Genomic DNA, 18,119 nt, shown 5'->3' on the forward strand with positions numbered 1-18,119 from the left:
ATCCAAATGCATTTCAAACAAGGGCTATAGATGCATTTTTAAAACAACAGGACATGAAAAACTTTCATTTGGGAGCATTTAAAATAATAAGAATAATAAAAAAAATCCCTATATTAGTTACCCACAACAATGTTGCAAGATAATACAGGATGTCACTACAGGACATTTGCCTGTACTTTGAGATTTGACACCAGCTATTTATCAATAATCCGTTTTTTATATGTAATTTAGAATTTCATTACATGATATTTATTCAATATTGGTGTTGTAATCTACCAAAATGCATGTATTACTTAGAAACATAAATTTACTGCTCAGTTAAAACTTGAGGGCTATTTACACACAGTCTACACACATGGCACAGTCCATGAAGGCTAATACTCTTTCAGGTTATTTTGTTTTACTTGTATCAGCTTGATAAGCAGCATGTTCTTTTATACATCTTGCAATGAGACATCAACATTTGCAGAAATATGAAAGTTTCTCAAATGTTGGTAAAACTTTGACTGATTCTGTAACTGAATGTTACAAGTGATGTTTTTTTTAAGATAGTGGATTTAAAATATTATTATTATTATTATTATTATTATTATTATTATTATTATTATTATTATTATTATTACAGTGCTAAAGTGATCAAGAAATTGTACAGATTAAACGTACAAACCAAATGTTTTTCATTACCAAACAATGCAGCTAAATTTTAAAAAGATAAACCTGATAAAGTAGCATACATAATGTATTTTATGTATTACTTTTAAGTGTTTCACCTGTGTCAAAGTCAGACCTATTTTAGAACTACTGAAACTCTTTACATCAATGGCTTTTGTTTTTGTGTCTTCAAATATCACACTCCATTGACAACTTTATTAATATCCTCATATATAATATGTATGTTCTAATCAGATAAATTTAAGGTTGACCTCCCTTGCAGATTAATTGTAAAAACATTATAAATACATAAATAAACAAAATAATTGTTTTCCTCTTGTAATTTGCTTCAGCTTTTGTAATTATGATTTTGTAAATAATACGTTTCTTTGGGGGAGCTAAATATATAACGCCATGTGTGCAGCCAAGGGACAATGCAATATACGGTATACCTTGTTCCCCACAAAATGTATTTGCAGTACAGAAGTAAACACAGGGAAGTACCTTGGCATTTCCTATTGGTCCTTTAAACTGTTGACTGTCGTGTTTATTTAAAAAAAAAAAAAAGAAATCCATGTCAGAATCACTCTTTGGAGACCAAGAAAACACAAAAACAAAAAAGAAAACCGCTTTCGATATAAACCTTATGAAAACATACCTACATCAGGTATGACAGACACTACATTGGCATTAGGGAGCTCAATGTTCATTTAGACAGCTTTTGTATTTTGTATAAAAAATAATAATAATAAAAATGCGGGACTGTGAGAGGTATCCTTGGGAGAGCAGACCACTATTTAATTTCAACAGCACCACCTACAGGAGAAAAGAGGATGCACTGCCTACTCCAGGAAATACATGCAAAAAGCCTGTTAGGACCCCATTGTATTTTTGTTTACAAGGGGGTTACAGAAAAACAAACAAAAAATAATAATAATTTGTGATGTTTTACAGTATTTTAAAATGAGAATTCTATTAATTTGAACTAATGTCATGGAATCCATATATTATTTAAAAAAAAAAAAAAAAAGGGCCGAGGTTAATTGCTTTAGGTTCGCTTTCCTAGTTAGTGTAACCAGAACCCTTTGATGGAATTATAACTTACAGTTCTATTATGTATTTTTATAAATCATTTATAGGGGGGTTCATATACTTTAAGGCTAATACAACATTTATTGAGTATGATTCACTTTGGCATTCGTGTATCAAGTCTTTGCTGAATGGAGAAATACATTTACAACATTTTTTTTTTAAGCTGTACTACTGAGGAAAAGTATAGTGTTTCAGAGCTGCTTTAGTCAAGCATGGAAAATTGTTTACTTAGTTATTAGGGTTTTACATTTTTAATATAGAATTGTTTTGGTCAAAGTTAAAATATATAAATGTTTTAATAATTATTATAGACAATTGATTGTGAGTATGAAAGCATTTATGATAGCTGACCAGAATTAGTGAATTATACATACATATTTTATGTTAAAAATGTTTAATTAATTTATCATCTGGAAATAATATGATCTTTGACTTGATATAACAACTGTTTTCAATAAAAAATGTGTAGCTACCTTTTTCAAATAAACATTAAACCCTTATGTGATTCTACCTCTGTTTGCCTAGTATAAGTTATCCCTTATTATTCCACATTGGGAAAATATATGAAAGGTCCCATAACCAAACAAACAAAAAAACAAAAAAAAAAAAACCAGGCAGAAGAACAACAACAATGCACAGTGATGGTATTTCATCTTTCTTACTGTATTTAAAGCCAAGCCTTTATCGTATTGCCATTGCTAATATCAAACAGGTCATTGTCCTGCAGTGTGACAAACCCCATCACACTGAGGTGTGCTCCAAATGGAATTTTAGTTTGTATTTTTTTTAATATGAAGCAGCTGTCAGTCCCATTCATTTTTTTAAAATTACTTACCTGAGTACAGATGCCACGTCTAGAGATCCACAACCTTTATTCAATTCAGCAGGTCCTTTCCCACCGCCAGTCTGACCGTGAATGATGGCAAGTATTGAAAACCTGAAATCTTCTCATGAGGGAAAATGTCCTGTGTTTTTAAAACGACCAGTTAACCAACTTCTTGAATCCTGCTGTTCGTTTGTTCAGTAAAACCCAATAAAAATAATGATACTAGGACAGCACAATTCTGTTTTGTGTTTCTTCCAGCAGTAGTTTTTCTGTAATTAAAGCTCTCACCTGAACCATTGCACACCTCTCCTCATACTGAATTACTGTACTACATTCATGGAATGTTTCCTATTATTAAACTGCTTTTAATGTTGTACAATTTCAGAAACTATTGGACATTCAATTAATTTGTTGTATTGTACAAGATGATTTATTTAGCTTTTTTTCAGATTTAAATACCGATTTTGTTTGCACAGTTCTTTTGTCCACTACTATGCCTGATGCTGTTAATCTTTGATTTTTTTTTTTAGCTGCTCGGACAATTCTCCTACATGCTGTACACACCATTTTCTTTGGACATCCACTTCTTTTAACATTTGATTATTAATTATTGCTCTGATTGTGGATTTTGGTATTCCATATTTCTTTGTTGCTGTTCTGTAGCTATTTCCTTTGTTGTAGTTTGCTACAAGTGCTTTTCTCAAACATGAATCCAAACTCCTTTGTCTTGACCATCATCTGTTGTGTTGCCAAAACTTTCTTCTTCAGCAGATGTTGGAAATAATGACCTCCTTTTCTGGCTGTTGACTTTATAATGCAGCTTAATGACTGTTTAATGGTTTTCAATCAATGAATATATTTTAAAATGAGTTCTATTCACTTTTTACAGATGTAAAGATGCCAACCTTTTCAGTTGTTATGGCTCTGACGATGTGACCAAAATGCAAAATGTTGATATACAAAATAGAAGCTTAAAAAAGGGTGGGTAATTGTGGTACTGTAATATGAAGCATTGCATTTTGTCAATATTTTATGCATTGTAGTACTTTCTATTGAATGATAATAAAAAAAAGTCTGAAATTGTCCAAATGTGCTTCAGAAACCATGTGATATTGTGACCTTTCAGCTAACCCTGTGGCTATATCATGAAGCAGAGGGAGACAACAGAGAGAGTGGTAAAAAAAAAATGTAATTCAAATGTCTTTTCAATAACCCAATAGTTAAAGCTTTGTGACTAGCCCATTGTCACACATATTTGTTATTCATTCAGCTCCTGCAATTTTCAACGCAGGGCAGCAGACTTGGAGAAAAGCATTCTTTTGTACAACATACCTCGAATAACCTGCTCGTCAAGTATGCTGGAAGAGGTCCCAAGATGAAATACATTGTTTAGCCTGTACACTTAAGCGACAAGCAATATGATATTAAGAAGGTAAAAGTTAGGAAGTGGTACCCACTCTTTGTATGTGTAAGTAGCACCCATCTCAAAAAGAGGGGTTACCCCTTACTAACTAAATATTAAATGAAAACTGAGATTTAAAAATACTTTTTGTGTGAGACAATTGGAATTAATACAGGGCATATTAAAGAGGGAAGTGTCTATCGGGCAAATAGGGTTTATTGACTAATTATTTGCAATGTTAAGGTTGGAAAGCTTAGCATTTGAAAACATAATGCTGCCTTTCAAAAAAAAAATCTTGACTTAAAAGAACATGAGAAGCATTAGAAAATATATATAGCTGACTGATTTCAAAACTTTGTCAAGTTTAGTCTTAAAGGGGCTGATTCAGCATCAACAACATGGCAAGGTAATCCTTTCTATACCCTCACCACCCTACTGTATCTCCACCTCATTTAATGTGAATACATGTAAAGTCTTGCACATAGGGAACAAAACATTAGAGGCAAGTATAACATGAACAGTAACAAAATAGAGGAGACTGTATGAAAAGGACTTGGGGGTAGGAGTGGATAAATCTCTTAAGCCAACCAGACAGTGCAGAGAAGGTATAAAAAAGGCAAATAGATTTTTAGGTTATATAGCCAAGCCAGTTGAATTCAAATCAAGACAAGTTATATTAAAGTTACACAATGCACTGGTACGACCACACCTAGAATAGTGTGTCCAGTTCTGGTCCCCTTATCATAAGAAAGACATTGAAGCGTTGGAGAGAGTACAGAGGAGAGCAACACGATTAATTCCAGGATTGAAGGGTATGTCATATGAAGATAGACTGAAAGAGCTGAATCTGTACAGCCTTGAAAGTAGTAGAGCCAGAGGCGACTTAATAGAGGTATATAAAATTGTCAAAGGGTTTAACAAAGTAACTGCTGAGAATTATTTTCCACAAGTCACAGAGAACAGAACCATGGGCCACAGGTGGAAGCTGTTTTTATGTTCTCGTTTTTCCAAATGTGTCCTCAAGTCCTGGTTTCTTTGCTAACTTATGTAAAAGAGCACTATTTCTATAAATAAGGCATTTAACTTATTCAAATATATGTAGCAGACCCTGATATAATTGACCCTTGATGTGATAGAGCCATACGATATGTCTTTCTATCGGGTGATTTATCAGATGGCTTATTACATAATTTTAAATTATGTAATATTAAAATTAGCTATACCATTCCATTATTCTTATTAATCTGTATATTACAATATTACATATATAAATAAGGGTGCTGTGTAAGATACAAGATGATTTTGACCTCCCATGGAGTGGTTAACAGTTTGTATCTTACAGCACCCTATTCTCTCTCTCTCTCTTTCTCTCTCTCTCTCTCTCTCTCTCTCTCTCTCTCTCTATATATATATATATATCAGAATGCTTCTGTTATATTGAAGTAAACATGAATGTCACAATTGTTAGATTGCTTTTTAATTTGTACTCATTTTATAAGTATCATCTTTTTTCAATGTCTTTAAAAACTGTGGCCATGTAGGCAAAGGGCACATTAAACTATAACACTATAACTATAACACTGAGGTCCTTATGGAAAATTTTCATCCCCATAAACAATTTTACAATCCTGTATTTACAGCGAGCACACGTTCTTTCAAATTTGTGTTATTAATTAACAGAATCAGTGACACCCATTCACTGCCACGCCAACTGACCTCTGTAACTCTGATCAGTCATTTCAGTGAGCACTGGGCTTTTTTTTATTTTTATTTTTTTACCACCATTTGGGTACACACAAGGCCGAATTCAATAAAAAATGATGTTTTCCTCTTGACAATTCCAACAATTACCACATGAACTGGTTTATCCTAGTTTAGTGGTTTTCAACTGGTTTTCACGCTGGTTTAATGAATGAATGCTGGTTGAAGATCTTATACATTTCCAGTTTGGACACTTCTCGTTCCAGATGCAATGTGTAGAATAACCGAGTTAAATAACCTCACTAGATAACAAAATAATAAGGAAACCTTTTTTCCCCCTTTCTCAGTTTTCGGGAAAAAAACTACAATACCCAGAGTGCACTGCCTTGTGTATCAATGAAAACAGGAAGAATAGGAAGAGTCATAAAAAACAAGGAAATACATATAATGAATCAGAGGGGGGATTATCTTAATCTGAGTATTCTGTTTAAAGACGGATGTGCTGTTAGGGGAGGGGATGAATCTCGTCAAGAAAGTTAACGTCATTTTAAAGAAATAATCCGCCGGAGTGCTGTGTTTTTATTTTTTAAATTAAACCTTATACCTATGATGGAACGAGCGATGGAGCAACTAAACGTACAGCTGAATAGGCTGACACGGTCACTCAGACGCGCAAGAACTGTGGAACTGCCCGAAGGTATCGTAATAAATATACAGTGCATGGAATTAAGATTGCGTCAGAAATAAAATATAAATACTTACGGTAATGAATGACATTATACATTACAGAGAATCTCGCTAGTTTGAAAGTACTTGCATGTTTAGTTACACTACACAGGGTATCCTGAATGTTCTGTTTACTGCAGTAAGTGATGAAATGTGTTCTCAAAATTATACAAAATGTACCTAATGTAATCGGAAAAACACTACAACGTGATGATGGACGTGTTTTTAATATATATATATATATATATATATATATATATATATATATATATATATACACACACACACACACACACACATACATACATACATACATACATACATACATACATACATATACATATACATCTACATCTCTCTCTCTCTCTATATGTATGTGTATGTGTGTGTGTATATATATTCAGGCTCCCTTGAGAAAGATATGTACAACATATCGAAACGTTGGGCAGCTGGCTCTTTGAGCTAAAATATATATATATATATATATATATATATATATATATATATATATATATATATATAGTAATTAAATGCTAAACGCAAGCCAGTAATACTTATTTATTCTATGCCTTACTTTAGTAAATTTGTGCTTTAGAAAAACTGGGACACACAATGATAAGAAATACTGAAATGTGTGAATGCCACCTTGCTTAAGGAAATGCATGAAGGCAGCCCAGCCCACAGTCACAAGTGACATGAATCTATGCAACTGAATAATTACCTAACTTGCAACTTCTGTTTTTAATGTGAACATTTTTTTAAAATGTAAAATTGCTGCTTTTTTTTGTTGCTTTCACCAAAGTGACAGATACATAAAAAAACCTATGTGAGAAGGGAGAGAAGTTTTCTTTTTCACATTAAAAATAGACGTTGCACGTTAAGTAATTATTCAGGTGCTATATTCATCTCGCTTGTGACTGTGGGCTGGCTGACTTCACACACTAGTTACAGCAAGGTGCCATTCACACATTTCAAGATTTAAAAAAAAAAGAGTAATTTTGGCTACAAAATTACTTTCCCTTCTTTCCAGACATTTTCAGATTCTGCTCAGAAACTCCTGTGTTGTAAAATGTAAATTGGGGAAAGCTGAACAATGAGAATGTCTAAACACAGATTTGAAACCAAGATCTATTTACTGTTGCACATGGCCAAATGTATTACTAATATTATGACTATTATTATGACTATTATTTGTTTAGTTTTTTTTGGCAGACACCTTTATCCAAGGCGACTTGGTCTTTTTGCAGCACAATAACAACAACCAATGCATTTATACAGTATAGCGCCTTACGACAAACCGTTACAATGTGATGTGCTATGGAAGGGAAGCAAATAGAAGGACTGTCCAATGAGCTGTCCAGCCTACTCTAAAAGTGTTCTCCCATGTACTGTATTAACAAAAGTGCTCAATCAGTTCGTCATTGTCTTTGATCTTTAAGCCTTTGTAATATTTTGCGTCTGCGTTTGTATGTCTTCTGTGTTAATTTTTATTCCTGAACACTTTGCCTGAGACATGTTCTGTGTACTATATGTAGTGAGTGAGGTTTTGAGGTCTATTGAATTGATATACAGTGATATGTCTCAACACCATTGACATTCCAATCCAACACATGGGAAAAAAAAACAAGTTTGATATGTTTTAACTGAAAGAAATACAGTTTAATTACAAAATAAACATTTCCAGGATTTCATTGAAGATCTGACACGGTTTAGATTAATTGAATACAAGCCAATGTCTCTTTTTTTATATACTAACAGATGGAAATTAAAAGGTCATGGATTTTTTAAATTTTATTTATTCTGTGAGGCCAGGAGAACAAATCTTCCCTTTTAAAGTAGTCCTAAGCAGCTAAAAGGTCACCCTCTTGTGTGTGTGTTTTTTTAGAGCATTTACTTTACAAGTAATACAAAAAGGAAATGTTTTTGAAAAACAGGTTATTCAAGGGGCATCATTTGAATTCAGGTTGCCCAAGGATGAATGATCCTGAAAGAGTTTAGAACACAAACCTTTTATTAAATCATTGGCATACATAAAAATAATAATAATAAAAACAATACGTTTATAATTCATACCTATTGTAAAGTGTTGTTTTACCGGTATTATAAACAGCATAGATATTTCTTGTAAAATGTTACTAAGACAAAGGTGATACATCAGCACTCCCACTTGCTGAGTGAAGGGTGAGTCCTGCGCACATGATTCCTTCTCACGCCACGTTGGTTGGACCCATCTTTTGATCTCCCGTTGGGTCAGGGCGGTAAACCAGATAAGGTCCAGCGACCAATACTTAAAGACAGGGACGTCCCAAGCTGTGATTCCAGGTTTCAATAGCTAGGTGACATGCATTGCTTACCGAAACTTAGTTACCTAGTATTACTCAATACTTTATCTAATAAGTTCTGATCGCTGTTTCATTCCTATTTATTAACACAGACAATGAAACAGCTGTCTACACTTTGATGCCTATGGTGATGGCTGATCAACACAGGTGAGTATAGCCCTCTATCAAGCAGCAAAGCTTCAAGGCCTGTTAAAAGTAGGGATGGAATAGGCATCATTTTCTGAATGAGTAAAAGATTACACTATTATACTTTGCATCAACGTGCCACTGGCTAAAAATAATGCTTACATACTACCAAAATTGAAGTAATACTTAACAAAATAAGTCATGATACTATTTGACATTGCTTCAATAAGCAGCTGTTTTTATTAACAGGAAGTGTAATACAAATATAGTGTGCATAAAGCCCAACTTCTGCGTTGTTTCCAAACAACAATTAAAGGCAACATAATAACGCACATAATGAATCAGTTAATTATGTTTTCGTTGGGCAACTATAAAATATAAATACATGCTTACATTAAGTAATATATCATATTAAATGCGGTACATATCTCCCAGTCCTGATATAAGTACTGCTACACGAAGCCTTATAAATAATGTAGTACAGAGTAGACGTTATATATATATATATATTAAACTGTCACACAACAGTGCCTTGTGACTATAGACAATGTATCTTCAGCGACCATTTCAACCATTGGGTTTGTTATTCGCACCTTTGTGGAGTGCATTTGGTGGAGCAGGCTGAAATGGTTCGTTGTGATTTACCGGTACCTCTGCTGCTTGTGCAAGGCGTACTCTCAGTCTCACAGTCAACAGAGCCCAAGGCTTGCAGCTGGGCCTCTCTCTGTAGGTACTGTAGGTCTGTGCTTGTTTCTATGCTGGTCATGTAGCTCAGTCTTTTATTGCAAAGTGAGAATGTTACTGTTTTAGTGTCTACTTTGCTAAAATGTCCCTAAACAAAACTTTAAACATTTTTATTTTTTTCAAATCAAACTGAAAATTTAGAAAAAAAAATGTTTGGCTGCAATCTCATTCGTGTTTCGTTTGGTATTGGTGTGCTTATTAATATTAACCACAGTGATTTAAGCATAAATAATTATACCATGACCGCCGACAATACCGCATTGTATGATAACTCGTTTTTTTTTGTAAAATACCTCTATTTTGTAGTCTCTTGAATTAATTCAGTATAGTTTTAATACGTGCAATTGTGCATTCCAACCACCTCCGTTACCCATAGCTGCAGTATTGGTATCACCCTGCACTTTTAAGAATTTGAGTAATTTCGAGCGATACAAAGAAATAATGATTTATTTATTATTTATTTATGCATTGGGCTGCAGCGGCAGGCTTGGCATGATTATTGGGTGTGTTCAATCTATTTATCTGTTGCAATAAGAGCTAGATTATACGATTAGTCATCTTCTAAACAGTTAACAATTTTCTAATCGATTACTGGAATATACAATTACACTTGCCCATCCCTGTTAAAAGCAGGCACTGTTTCAGCTTTACTGGTAATTAAATCATGCCCAAAATATATTGATACAGCACACCCTTAAACCTGTATTTTTTTTTCTACATATCATTCAGTATGATATTTTTTATAGATTTTTCACAGTTACCTTATTAGCATAACTAATAACCCCCTAATTATTATTGTATTTCCCTGATCAACCTAATTCAACCAGTGTTACAGTATAGTAATGAGATCCCAATAATAAGTTAGTTGGTTCACCAGAGGTGGAAGTTATGTAACCTATACTTTGTAAACTTATAAAGGGTTTATTTAAATAGTCAAATACTGCACTGGGCTTGTCATTTAAAGGGTACATAAGGACCTTTTTATTTTATGTTGTTAATTAAAACAATACACACACCTTACGTAAACAGTTGTAGCAACACATGGGAACATGTAACACAATAGAATAAAAAAGGTCCTTATGTATCCTTTAACATTATGTCCTTTGCATATTTACTAATAGGGGATACCAAGATATTTAGTGAACAAAAGGTTTGATTGGGTTAAATGCGCAATAAATGCCCTAGCCCTAGACTTTTGTCATTAACAGAAAATGGGTACATACAAACCTGAACTCCTGCAGTGACTTTCTCCTTGAAATAATTTGCATTTGTCAAAAAATGTGACTGAGAAAGTGTAAACTCACAAGCCCAAAATAACAATGTATTCATGCTAAGAGGAGCCAAGTCTAAAAATCATTCGAACCCTTGGTTAGTACAAAATGAATAACCAGGTTTTGTCAACTACTCTATTGCCTCTGGGTCTTTAAAAGCTTGCCCTATTTTTTATATAACGCCCATATTCTCTTGGAAGTATAGTTAGAGAGAATTATATAAACATCTTTGTGTAAATGTATTATGTAACCTTCTGTTTCTCTTTCTATAAATAAGGTCATGTCATAGAAAACAAGAAATGGATTCAGAATTAAAAATGTCGTTTCATGTTTAGATAGTATCCTGTTTTCTCTCTTCTTTTAAGGTCCGTTTCAGAATTACTTTTGAATTCAAAGTTTGATGTCAATTACGCTTTTGGACGTGTGAAGAGAAGCTTGCTACACATCGCAGCAAAGTAAGAATACCTGTTTTTTTGTGTGTGTGTTTTTGTTATAATGATTGAAAACTAGAATTGCAATACTTTTGACCTTTTAAAGACCACCTTGATATGGGTATGACATATCCAAGATATTAAACTCATGTATCATTCTTTGCTGTTTAGATTCACTTTCTGTCATTTTCTGTTTGTCATCATTTCTGGTACGCTGTGCCTCCAGTGGGTCTAAGAAACACAACAGTAAGAAATACCACATTAACACATGTAGATACAACTGTAAATACAACAATAGAATGATAGTACAGGGTGTCATAGGGCAATATTAAATATTCTGCAGCTTAGGATGTTCTCTGTTTAACTGGGCTACCACATCCAGTTGTCTGTCTGCACCACACATCAAAATCATCTGAATTTGTTCCTCTTTGCTTACAGACATTTTACACCTCAAAGAAAGAGAGACACCCAATATTAACAATTATGCCGATGATGCCAGACTTATGGGGTCACCCTGTATTATATAAAGTATACCTGTCCTCTCGAAATAATCATTTTGTGTGGTTTTCTCCTTGTACAGCTGTGGTTCAGTTGAATGTCTTATTTTGCTGTTGAAAAGAGGAGCCAATCCAAACTACCAAGACATTTCAGGGTGCACACCTCTTCACTTGGCAGCTAGAAATGGGTAAGCAATGGAATGTAAACTGATTTTAGATGTTATTATTCCGAGTGGGGATACATGTGGTAGGTGGGCATACTAACGCACAGTATGTCCCACTTCAGAATCTTGAATATATGTACATCTGTATCTTGAATGTCGGCTCCTTTGGCACAGGTTATGGAATGTATCGTAATCCAGGGGTATCTGTAGGCCTTCTGACTCTATGTCTGATAAAACTTGGCCTGGACATATTTTAACACAAGCTATTGAGAGTACCAGGATATTGGGTATATGAAGGCACCTGTCCGTACTTACTACATACAGTGGATATAGGTCAGGTTTGCGAAAATGTCATTTTCTTTTTGCATATTTAGAACATTGATTTTGTATGAGTATATTGTATATATTTTTCATTTACAAATTTTTCATCCATTTTTGCAGACAAAAGAAGTGCATGGGAAGATTATTGGAATACAATGCAGATGTTAACATTTGCAACAATGAAGGATTAACTGCCGTAAGTTGCATTATTGTATTTTTTTTTGTCATAATAATTTCAGAAAGGCTTCAGGTTGAATTATGAATTTCTCTTGGAGAAACTCTGCAAAGTATCTCCAACTGTGCTGGCGGGAATAAAAGCAAAATCATAGAGACAGACGTAAAAAAAGAAAGAAAATAGCTTTTAGGAAGTTTATATTATGTCCAGTAAGTATTATTATTATTATTATTATTATTATTTATTTCTTAGCAGACACCCTTATCCAGGGTGACTTACAATCGTAAGCAAATACATTTCAAGTATCACAGTACAAGTAATACAATTAAGAGCAAGATAAATACAATGACTTTGGTTCAAGCAAGTACAAGTGTGACAAAATACAATTCAATAATTCAGATAAGTGTCAGTGATAGTTACATCAGGATACGATTAAATACAAAATACTACAGATTAAACACTTTGCAGATTACAGTACTCTGAAGTACAGGATTAAATGCAGTAAAATAGGGGGCAGATAAGAGCAAGTAAAGCGCATTTAAGGAAGGGTGATAAGTCTCCCAGGGGAAAAACAGAGGAGTTCTACAGGTGCTGTCTGAAGAGGTGAGTCTTAAGGAGGCACCGGAATGTCGTCAGGGACTGGGCAGTCCTGATATCTGTGGGAAGGTCATTCCACCACTGCGGAGCAAGGGTGGAGAAGGAGCGGGCTCTGGAGGCAGGGGAGCGTAGAGGAGGTGGAGCCAGTCTTCTAGTGCAGGCGGAGCGGAGAGGTCGAGTGGGGGCGTAGGGAGAGATGAGGGTCTGGAGGTAGCTGGGTGCAGTCTGGTCAAGGCATCTGTAGGCTAGTACAAGAGTCTTGAACTGGATGCGAGCGGTGATCGGGAGCCAGTGGAGTGAGCGGAGTAGTGGAGTTGCGTGGGAGAAGCGAGGTAGAGAGAACACCAGGCGGGCAGCAGAGTTCTGGATGAGCTGGAGCGGACGGGTGGCGGACTCAGGGAGGCCAGCCAGGAGGGAGTTGCAGTAGTCTAGGCGGGAGAGTACCAAGGCCTGGACCAGGAGCTGGGTGGCGTAGTTGGTGAGGAAGGGTCGGATTCTTCAGATGTTACTTAGGAAGAATCGGCAAGTGCGTGCCAGAGTGGAGATGTGCTGGGAATAAGAGAGGCAGGGGTCCAGGGTGACTCCGAGGTTCTTAGCGGAGGAAGAGGGAGAGAGTGTGGTAGATTCCAATAGTAATATTTAATGTTCCTTATTGTCCTCCCACTGAGGTTGCATATCCCCAGTGACATTGATATGCCATCACATTTTATACTTTTGCATATATCTATAGAACCAATTGGGATAAACCTCGCTAAGGGTATGACAGGGTACACCCCACCCCTGTGTTTATATGTATTGTTTTGTATTTGTGTCGTGTTATTATTATTTAAATGTATGAATGGTTGGTGTGCACGGGTGTTACACCTTCCCTGCCAAATCACTTCACGTGCAGACTGTGTCTGGGCCTGATTGAATGATTTAACAAGCAATCGAGCCCAGGCACAGCTACATAAGAGGCACAGATCGCTCCCTTGGGGTGGGTTGTTTAGAGGAGAAACGTTACAAGTAACGAACTAAAAATAGAGTATATGAAAAACAACTGCTACAGAGCTAATCGCTGTAACTGCAAGGTATTTGTTTTGTGTCTGTACTGGTGTTTGTTTATTTTGGCACTAGTGCCTTTTGCTTTTTTAAAAGTGTTTTGGTTTTATTTAAATATTTACACACACCAGCAGTATGTTTGTTTTTTTTTTAAATTGATTTATTAATTGATTAATTGATTTATTTCTTAGCAGACGCCCTTATACAGGGCAACTTAAAATTGTTACAAGATATCACATTATTTCACATTATACATTATTTCACATTGTACAGATATCACATTATTTTTTACATACATATATTTTACATACAATTACCCATTTATACAGTTGGGTTTTTACTGGAGCAATCTAGGTAAAGTACCTTGCTCAAGGGTACAGCAGCAGCAGTGTCCCCCACCTGGGACTGAACCCACGACCCTCCGGTCAGGAGTCCAGAGCCCTAACCACTACTCCACACTGCTGCTCCATTGTCATTCTCTTCCTGGTCTCGTCTCTTCTCTTCCTGGTCTGACCAAGCCATCCCTGCCACAGGGCATGTTTTAATGTTATTCCTAATAACATTACATGTTTAATGTAATGTTATTAGGAAATATCCTGGCTGTATCCCGAATTCAAGTTTTTTCACCTTCTCTTCAGATCCACTGGTTGGCCGTTAATGGACGGACAGAACTCTTACATGACCTGGTGCAGCACGTCACCAATGTAGACGTGGAAGATGCAATGGGTCAAACAGCTCTACATGTGGCCTGTCAGAATGGACACAAGACGGTGTGTAGTCTCTGAAGCACAATGACGCATTAAAAAACAACATTTTTATTACAGATGCAATAGACTTTTGACACTGGCATATATTACAGCATTGTTTTTTGGTGTTTGGAGCTCACATTTTGATTGATGTCCCTGATAGCTGGTGAAAGGGAGGAGGAAGTAATGTGACTATTTGCCCATGACTGTTTTGAGCAAAATTGAGCAAAGACATATTGGCCATTTACTTGTAGTAACTTACAGTGGTGACTGGGGTTTACAAGCAATTGGCTTTATTTCAAGAGAAGATTTGCAATTTGCACCATATATTTATTTTATATTTATATTTATATTTTTTTATTTATGAAGCAATATCAAAATAATGATCCATGAATGATTTGCATGCTCCATTTGTTTCTTTATAGCTGAGGTTACAGCTATTCTTATACTTTAAAAAGCCAAAATGAAGATGCAGTTGCCATTGTTAATACCATGTAATTGTAATGTGATACCATCCAGTGTGTCTGTCTGTTATATTTACTGAATTACAAAGAAATGCACAGCCCAACCCATTAGTGATCATTTAGAACCTAGTTCATACCAAAAAAAAAAAAAAAATCCATCCTGATACACAGTGTGTCTGTGGAATTAAATTAAAATTCTGTGCCCTGAAAACCGTCATTATGTTCATGTCACATGGTATTCTGTCATTGCTTACTTCTAGATGAAAAATTTGAAATAATATTACTTTTATATCGGTCTGAGGCTCTGGGCCACATGCTCAGATCACAAACTATATGAGTTTTTGTTTCTACTGCAGATAACGGTTATTCGTAATTTCCCTTGTCCTTTGATAACTGATAGTTGTTTATTTGTTTTCAGACGGTACTATGTCTTTTGGACAGTGGGGCAGATATCAACAGGCCTAACGTCTCGGGAGCAACCCCTCTTTACTTTGCGTGCAGGTAATGTGAAAAAGCGGAATTACTATGTATAAGCAGTGTTTTTTAGCATTAAAAAGCATTAAATTGGCTTCATTAGCATATGGAGCAGGGATCTAATTGCTTGTCAGTACTGAAATAATGGGTGTAGTGAATTTTGGTCTGTCTATCAAGGTTTTTTTTTTAAAGTTGTTTAGAACAGCAGAACTAATGCACGGTAGCAGGGTTTAAGAGATACCTGGTATTGCAATGTGATGTTAATTTGCCACATTTCTGCCCAGTTCTGTATGTGATCCAAACCTTTTTTGGATTTCCTGGGTGGCTATAAGCATGTCTGCCACGCTCCCCTTTGTGTCTTCTGTAAGTCTGACAAGTTTGTTAATTATCCCCCTATTGAAGTCGTTGATGTAGATTTAAAAAAGGAAAAAACATGAGTGGTCCAAAGACGGATCCCTGCAGCAACCCACTGAGTAATTACCATATTTCTTTGACCGAACTAGAAGTTCAAATTTGGGGGAGCGACTTAGATTCAGGGTTTAGGGTTAGGGTTAGGGTTATGTCAATGCGCATGTCAATTATTCTGGTGCACTTGAACAAGAGCTACCGTACACAATAGTGCCCACTACGGTAATTACTAATTCAGTACTGGTATATTAAAATGGCTGCATGGCAAAGTAATTTTCTGGACCTAAAAAAGTTAACTTTCCTGAATTGGAGGATGAATTAGCTTCATTTGTGCGTGACCAACGTACTAATGGTTATCCAGTAACACGTGAGTTAATATAGGTTAAAGCTAAAGAGATTGCCAGGCGGCATAGTGTTTCAGTCCGTCGCAGCACATCACTGTGTCAGAAACTGCCACAGGCCTGAAGAAAAACTAACAAACTTCCAAAGTTAAGTCATTCTATTTCCAAAAAAAAAAAAAAAAACAAGCATCCTCCTGGTCAGATTGGGAATGCTGACTAGACACCAGTGTTCTTCGATATGCCCAGCAACTGCACAGTTGATGGAGTTGGAGCAAAACACGATCGAATCAAAACTTGCGGTGCAGAAAAGCAGCACATGACTGTCATGCTTTGCTGTGCAGCTGATGGAGGCAAGCTTTCTCCATGTGTGATTTTTAAAAGAAAGACCATGCCAAAGAACGCGACATTTCCTATGGGTATGACTGTTCGGGCTAATGAAAAAGCTGGATGTCAAATGAACTCATGCAAGAATAGCTTGACCTCATCTGGTTACGTCGCCCGGGTGCCCTTCGCAAACCAAACAGTATTCGTGCTGGATGCTTTTCGTGGGCATTTAACAGACCCAGTGAAACATAAACTACAGAGAAACAAGTGCAACTTACTCGATGTTCCCTGGTGGAATAACCTCCCAACTGCAGCCACTTGAAGGATAATTTAAGAAAGCAGTACACAGAACCGATGTCTACAAACAATCACCAACTGACCCTTGCTGGTAGAAACAGGCACTGCTGGCTAAATGGATAATGGAGGCTTGAAAGGTATTACATTCAGATGTCATCCTCAAAGCAATTAAGAAGTGCTGCATTTCAAACAGTCTTGATGGGAGTGAATATGACTGTCTATGGAGCGGTGATGATGCCATTCCAGTAGATAATGCTGATGCTGATGAAGAGGATGAAAATAACGAGGGCAGTGAGCGAAGAAGCGAGATGACCAAGGACAGCACGCAACAGCCAACTTCAGCATTTTGCTCAGTGCTCTCAAAATGAACCAGTTGCCAGTGTAATGCCCTTGCTGCACGGAGAAAGAACTCAACCTCAGACAAAAACAACTTCTTATAGATTTGTTCAAAAGTTAAAGGAAGTTAGTCTCGAGCTATACTTCAACAGTGTTTTATCAACTTGCATGTACTACCTTGTATTCCCACAGATTGCAGCTTGAAGATTAGCCTTTTAGGTGGTACTTTGTCAAAGGCTTTTTGGAAGTCCAAGTATATGAAGTCATAGGCTGTTTTTGTGTCCATTGTTTATTTAAGTACTCTTGGGCAAATGACATCCAAACCAAGGGATTTGTTTTCATTTTTGAGAGCCTCCAGTGCTCTTATTCCTTCAGTCTGATTTATATTGTTAATCTAGGATTGTTTGAGGACTTAGTGGCATGATCTCCAAAACATACATTTCTGTTAATTTAGGAATATTGCAAAATGCATGATTTGTAGTTCTGGATATTGTGAGACAATACAATCTAAAATTACGTACAGAACAATATGGCAAATGAGCAAAATTATAAAACGGTTAATTAGTTTGAATTACCATTTAGCTCAAAGAAGAAGATAAAAAAGAAACCCCCACAGTTGCAT

The 18,119-nt window shown here is 35.8% G+C and overlaps 1 protein-coding gene across 4 annotated transcripts in view; it reads left to right on the forward strand.

Annotated features, from left to right (window-relative positions):
- The window catches only part of hace1 (HECT domain and ankyrin repeat containing E3 ubiquitin protein ligase 1), a 71,504-nt gene that overhangs the window by 15,177 nt on the left and 38,208 nt on the right, over nucleotides 1–18,119 (forward strand). The window contains exons 1-7 of one of the 4 annotated variants that reach the window (XM_034003478.3): nucleotides 6,068–6,369; nucleotides 8,833–8,887; nucleotides 11,247–11,336; nucleotides 11,893–11,997; nucleotides 12,415–12,490; nucleotides 14,746–14,877; nucleotides 15,736–15,818. In XM_034003478.3, the coding sequence (XP_033859369.1) occupies nucleotides 6,279–6,369; nucleotides 8,833–8,887; nucleotides 11,247–11,336; nucleotides 11,893–11,997; nucleotides 12,415–12,490; nucleotides 14,746–14,877; nucleotides 15,736–15,818 (632 nt within the window). In that variant the 5' untranslated portion in view covers nucleotides 6,068–6,278. Of the gene's footprint in view, nucleotides 1–6,067; nucleotides 6,370–8,832; nucleotides 8,888–11,246; nucleotides 11,337–11,892; nucleotides 11,998–12,414; nucleotides 12,491–14,745; nucleotides 14,878–15,735; nucleotides 15,819–18,119 lie in introns of those variants that run through there. The other 3 variants (XM_034003479.3, XM_059024623.1, XM_059024624.1) reach the window with 3 other exon arrangements.

Source organism: Acipenser ruthenus, chromosome 5 (assembly GCF_902713425.1).
Source record: "Acipenser ruthenus chromosome 5, fAciRut3.2 maternal haplotype, whole genome shotgun sequence".
NCBI lineage: Eukaryota > Metazoa > Chordata > Actinopteri > Acipenseriformes > Acipenseridae > Acipenser > Acipenser ruthenus.